Below are 6,690 nucleotides of genomic sequence, written 5' to 3'. Positions count from 1 at the left end.
GCAATCTTCTATTCCTTCTTCAGAGGGTGTGCCTGCCCTGACTCCAGGGGTTCATGAAGATACTGATTCAACCACAGTGTCGGTTTCTTGAATTAAAAGAAAGCAGTTTAACTGTACTATGGCTTTAGAGGACGTGCAAACAGGTGTTCCTTACAGGAAAGGATAGTTAAACTTCACCTCAAACACTGTGGGCATCTTGGGTACCATGCTTGAACAACAGAGGGGCAGCAGAAGAGAGGACGATCCCCAGTGGACGGGCTGACGACAGTGGGGCTGAGCATGGCAGAAACGTGAGGACGAAGGCGAGGCTTCCATGTTTGTGCGTTGGGTCACTATGTGATACAACTGACTCCACATTACCTAGCAAGAACAACTCATTAAGAGAGCGGCTTTTAAGATATTCTTCTATTTGTCTTGGGTGAGATCAAGGGGGACTTTCTGTTGAAAATAACTGTACAATAAATAGAAAATCAAGGGGGTGCTAGTCTGATGTTCTGCTGAAGCCAGCTCTGCTGGACACACTGCAAAGGCGCTGTCCTTAGAGAGCTCCCTGATCACATCATGCAACCGTGATGACCAGCTCGGAGGGGGATGAAGCGTGCAGGTGTAAATGTGAGAGCCTCAGAAGTTCCGTGAGAGCAGGACTGGCAGTGTGCCGCCTCCTGACACAGGCGCCGTCCATCTGTGAGCTTTTCATGGCTTCCTCTTTTGTTTTCTCCTTTGTTGAGAAATGGAGAAAGAGGCCAGGGACACTGCTGCGCAGTGCAGCGAAGGGACAGTCCTGGGTCAGTGGTTCGGAGCAGGCATTCTAAAAACCCTCTACTCATTTCCTCTTTATGTATGACAGAGACGTCCAGGGTGCTGAGGCAGAGTGTCCTACCTGAAAGCACATGGCCTGGGCTCCCTAGAGATTGTCCTACCTGAGAGCACATGGCCTGGGCTCCCTAGAGATTGTCCTACCTGAGAGCACATGGCCTGGGCTCCCTAGGATGGCACTACCTGCACATCCTTGAGTAATCTTTTTAAATTACAAAAATATTACTAGATGCTTTGAAAAAATCAGTACAAAAAGAATCATGTAAACAGCAAATTCCCCCCTTACACATAAGGACAAAACGAATCTTGCAGCACCTCTCAGACAACATGCTTCGTTTTAGTTGAAGCTCATGGCTCATGTGCTGCTGTCAGTTCTTCTGTTAGAAACGAGCCTTGCTGGGCACTGTGGTCTCTCACTGGATAACTCTGTGGTGATTTCCAGTCTAACGGCATCTCAGGGAAAAGCTGATACCCTAAAGAAACCATAACTGCCACCCAAGCAGATATATGCACACCTGTGCTTATTGTGGCTTTGTTCACAATAGCAAAGAGCTGGAAACAACCCAAATGCCCATCAACAAATGAATGGATAGAGAAGCTCTGGTATATTCACACAATGGAATATTATGCAGCACTGAAAAACAAGGAACTCATGAAATATTAGGCAAAGTGGATGACCCTAGAGGACATTGTGCTGAGTGAAATATCTCAGTCACAAAAGGACAAGTATTGCATAGGGCCACTACTGTAAAACAAGACTGACATTGGGGTTGAGGAAAGACAGAGAAGAAGGGGAGGAATGATGTATACTGCATTGCAACAGATGAGTGAGAGAACTGGTTAAAAGGGATATATGATTAGGTGTTATAGTCATGACAGGAGTCCAGAATGAAGGCTGCACAGTGCAGTGGACTTGGGGGGAGGGATTGCATAGCAATGAAAGAGTTTTTTTTTTACTTTTCAAGGAGAAGAGTAAGTTGGGGGGCAGGGGGGAGGAGGTGGACAGGAAGAAAAGTGCAACAATGAATGACTAGAAACCCTAAGTCTCTGTAAATTTTCATTAAAATAAATAATAATTTTTAAAAAAAGAACACTGCAAATAAGAAGACCAGAACTAAACTAGCTGCCTTGGGTGGATTCCACACAATGGACACCCCATGGGTTACAGAGCAAAATCGACTGTGCAGGGCACACATGTTGGTCTTTGGAAGCAGATCTAGGCCTCCCAAAGAGGTGCTGTACGGCCTCAAACTGTGAGTAGTGGAGCGTGTAACCGTCTTTCCCACTAAGGGACAACCTCAAACCAGTCACAGAAACAGAGGCAGCAGTTCAAGTTCAACATGTGTTTGTCTTAGAATAAGCTGTGCTAGAACGTTAAATTATTTCGAACCATTTACATTGTAGATAATTTGCTTATAAAAATATAGTCCATGGGGCCTGCTATGGTGGAGTGCTATGGCAAATGCAACAGTTAAGTTTGTTTTGATGAAGAGGTTTTTCATATCTCAGAGGGAAGATATCAGTTGTGGGAGTGAGTCGATTCATTTATTTTGTGGGGACCTTTTCAAACTGGAGAAAGAAAGGTGGTGTTGAAAACTACTATTTCCTGTGAGGTGGGGGAATTTCACAGCTCCCATTTGATGGGAGTAGAAAGAGATTAGACAGAATCATTCAGGGAAGAACAGAGAAGTCACCAAACAAAACCACACTCGTCCCAATCCATTCTACTTGAATCATGTTGTTGTTGTTGTTGTTGTTGTTGTTGTTGATGGCTGTCGAGTGTGACTCATACTCTATGAACAAAGACCTACTGCCTTTCCGTAACTGTCGTCATTTCATCAAGTTCATAGAGTTTCCAGAGGCATGTGGTTTAGGCAGTGGATGCCACTCCGGCTTCATAGCCGCCTAATTTGAGAACTGCCATAAGTGTGTGATTTACAGTGGGAGGCGTTGAAAATGAAAAGTCTTCCCACCAGCTGAGAATGACACAGGTATCTCTGCACCGTGCTGCTTTTAGATGGGTGGGTGGAAGACCACTCTTCATTACTCCAAGCATGTCAAGGAGACCTGTGTCCCACAGAGCTTTCAATGGCTGTCATCTTTGGGAAGTAGAAGTCCAGGTTTGTTTCCTGTGGGTGGACTAGGTCAGGTACCTGCAGCTGGACTCAAACCTTCAACCTCTCAGCAGCCTAGCATGTTAACTCTCTGCACTATGCATGAACATCTTCAGGGAGACAAACAGTACTAATCTCAGTGAGTGTTCACGAGACCACAACTGGGAGGTTGGACGTCTGTGTGGGTCCTTGTCATGAACAAATAGGGACCATCCAGAGGTGTTAGGGGTGTCATAAGACGAGCGGACAGAGAGTAGTGAAAGCCACACAGAAGGCGTGGGTTTGGCAGTAAGCCATTTTCCAGAATTCAAGAGCCTGAGAGGTGGGATTTATTTAACCATGGTGCCTCCCATTAGCCCAAGGCTTGAGCATGAGTTACCATTTTCACTGGGAATCTGCAGACTCAGTTCTGAGTCTTGGCTTGGCCATGAATTTTCCTAGGAATTATTTCTTCATCCCTGAACTGGTGAAGAAGGAAGAAACCAGCATACTAAGTGTACTTGATGTCTCAGTGTTTTGTGTCTTCACGTCACAGGAGCAGAGGAAGGAGCATGTGCAGAGTGAGGGGCACAAGGGCCCCATCACAAAGGCAGGGTTACCAGAGAGGCTATGTCATAGAGAAGGGAGGGCGCGGGCCTGTGGTCACACAGGCCTGGGACATGTTCAGACTAGAGGGACGAGCCTAGTGTGACAAGCTCCAGTCCTCCCTCCCTTTTTGGAGCCCAAAGCAGTGCTGAGATTGTTGGATCTTGACAAAGACCAGACCGAGAACTACTGGACGGTCCTTGATCAGCCCTGGCCCCAGGTCCCCACCTCTGTTCAGTGTGTCCTCACAGCTGTTCCTGCCAAGGACACGCAGACTGAGCCATGACAGGCCACGGTCACCCAGTCTTGGGTGTTCTCAGGGCCACCATGAAGTGCCCCCTGCTCTTCACTCTGCTGGTTGTGGCTGGTGAGTGGGGTCTTGTTCCCTCAGAGAGCCGGGAGGTGGAAGGGTGGGGAACTGGAAGTGTCCAGCCCCCATGAAGAAGACAGGAAGTGGGAGGTACGTAAAACAGGAGCTCAGCTGCGGAAGTGTTGTTCATGGAGACAGGAAATTGGAGAGACAGCAGCAGCTGCACAACAAATGGTGCCTTGGCCCTCCGAGCAGCACACGGGAAAACCGTCGAAATGGCAAAGGCGTTTACTGCATTGTAGGGCAATAATTTAGGAACCAATTTTTTTAAGTAAAATCAAGATTTCTATTTTAAAGAGAACAGAAGGGTTTGATTCTGAGGATGCAAACTACAGCAGGGGTCCTTCTAAATAATGCAGAATTCCGAGCTATCTGGAGTAGCCGAGATGTCCTGGAACCTCTTCCAGCCTTCCTCCCTCCTTCCCACTCCTTGGCTTGTCTGTCTCCATCCTCCCTAGAGAGTCTCCTCCTGGTTATTATCCAAGACATCCTCATGGGATAAATAATGTACACTGCACTGAAACAGATGAGGGAGAGAACTGTTTAAAGGGATATGTGATTAGGTATTATTGTCATGACAGGAGTCCAGAACGAAGGCTGCATAGTGGAGTGGGCCTGGGGGGGGAGGGATTGTATAACAATGAAAGAACTTTTCTTATACTTTTCAAAGAGAAAAACGAACTGGAGGGAAGGGGTGGGCAGGGAGAAAAGTACAACAATGAATGGATGGAAATCCAAAGTCTCTGCAAATTTTCATTAAAATTAATAATAATACAAAATTAAAATATATTTCTTTAATAAAACAAAAACAAAATGTACAGGAATGAAACAACGTCTATGAATGATTATATAAAACTGAGTGATAAAATAATAATTTAAAAAATGCCATTAAAAATTGTATTTTGTCATCAAAGATGATTAAGTATTAAAGACAATGCTTGCTTCTAGGTTAATTTGTGTTTAAGTGGACGTGTGTTTCATTATTTATCTAGGGTTATAAAAGGCATCAAAGCAAGAATTCTGTTCTTGATTTTGAAAAGCTTTGTTCAAACCTGGCCCTATATTAGAATTCAAGGGTCCCCCCTGTCCCCCCAGAACTAAATGATCTTTGCCATTGGACTCTGAGGCTGCTTGGCAGGGATATTTTACCTCCAGCCCAGAGCCTTCCAGGTACAAGTAAACTTTGTTCATTCAGGTATTTCTTCCTGGAAGAAGTGCACACTTCTTTGAGAAGAATGATACATTAAAATAAAGAATGGATTTGTTAAATATCTAACAAGAAACTTTGAAAGGAGAAGGAAAAAGATAACATTAACCATTTTTTTAAAAAGAATCACCACAGGTCATTGTTGCCACCGTCAGGTGTGTCTCTTCATGGCCCTTGGGATGCCTGTGAGCAGTCAGAGGTGCCCCCAGAGATGCCCTCACCTCTCAGGATCCCTTTCAGATCCTGAGTCTGTTCCAGATACCCACTTTTCCTGAAAACCTGTCCCCTTCCCTGGGTAAGGAGGCATTTGGGGAGTGGGCCCAGGAAGGAGTAGGGGTGAAGGCGTAATCAGGGATGCTGAAAGCCCAAGTTTACGGTTCTCTCCAGCTCTGATGTCAGGTCCCATTTCTTTCTTTCCCCCTACACACTGAAAAGCTGGTATAAGACACCAGTGTTCCAAACAGTCCTTCAGGATCACATCACACTGTCAGAGTTCCTGGGCCAGGGAGACAGGTCTACGAGTTAGTGACTCAAAACGTGAATATTCCTCACCGAGCAGAAGCCAGTGGGGGAATTTCCTTATGCAATAGGACTTTGGAAGGAGCCCTGGTGACACAGCAGTTAAGCTCTTGCTGTTCACCAAAAATTTAGTGATTCAAACCCACCCAGAATCTCCTTATGATCTTCATCCTGAAAGGTGACGGCCAAGGTCAGAGCCATTCTCCTGCCACACGCAAGGCCATCATGTATCAGAACGTGTTCAAGGGCCATGGCTTTGTGTATGTAGCTGGGGAAACATCCAGGATTCCTGGCATTTTTATATTAAAGTTAAAAAGTAGATTAAATATTTTGCATGCAAAATATAAGATAAAAGCACAAAAAATTAGATTCAATAAATTTAAATACACTATTAAAGTGTTTGATATTAACTTTGAAGATCGGAAATAAAACCCCTCACAAGCCCAGTGCTGTTGAGTTGATCCCGACTCCCAGCACCCTCCAGAAAGTCCTGCCTTCCTCCGTAGGAACCTCTCAACCCTCTCTCCTTTCCCATCCGTTCTCCAGGTGTCATTCTGACCTCCAATTCTCAAGATCCTGAGGTGAAGTTGCCACATGATTTTACTGTTCCTTACCTGGTCTACCTGCAGTCCAGTCCCAAGCCCTGTGTGGGGTCTCTCATTCACCCCGAGTGGGTGCTGACAGCCGCTCGCTGTTCTGTGCCGTAAGTGCCCCTCTGCTCTGGGTCCTGGTAGAGGAGTAGAGAAGGACATCAAGCTTAGTGCGGTAAAGGGACACCAACGAAGGGGGAGTTTCTCCATCAGTTGATTGACCAGTGAGTGTGAGGAGAGATTGGAAGGATAGCAGTGGGCGTGACTGTTCGCCATTGTGGGTAGGGTCACTGTGAGGGAGAGCTCCTTTGGGGAGACTTGACAATGACAGTGGCAAGTTGTTCTCTGTAGGAACTGAATGAGAAATCTACCTTGGCTTGGGTGGCTGTGTCAGGCCTCTGAAGGCGTGAGGTCCTCAGAGAAAGACGTGGCAGCCACGGCCAGGGGCCTGGGCCAGGGGGAGGGTTTCTTAGTCTCCAGGGAAGCAAA

At 46.1% G+C, this 6,690-nt stretch overlaps 1 protein-coding gene across 1 annotated transcript in view; it reads left to right on the top strand.

Moving 5' to 3' along the window:
• Positions 1-3,842: 3,842 nt before the first annotated feature.
• LOC102862663 (probable inactive serine protease 58-like) overlaps positions 3,843-6,690 on the top strand; it is a 7,378-nt gene continuing 4,530 nt past the window's right edge. Inside the window, exons 1-2 of the mRNA XM_006887170.1 lie at positions 3,843-3,882; positions 6,158-6,314. Of these exons, the coding sequence (XP_006887232.1) occupies positions 3,843-3,882; positions 6,158-6,314 (197 nt within the window). The remainder of the gene's footprint in view (positions 3,883-6,157; positions 6,315-6,690) is intronic.

This window comes from Elephantulus edwardii, unplaced genomic scaffold, assembly GCF_000299155.1.
Source record: "Elephantulus edwardii isolate Elephantulus edwardi_28Jun2011 unplaced genomic scaffold, EleEdw1.0 scaffold00055, whole genome shotgun sequence".
Taxonomy (NCBI): domain Eukaryota; kingdom Metazoa; phylum Chordata; class Mammalia; order Macroscelidea; family Macroscelididae; genus Elephantulus; species Elephantulus edwardii.
Note: the sequence above shows the minus strand (reverse complement) of the source record. Positions and strands in the feature narration are given on the sequence as shown.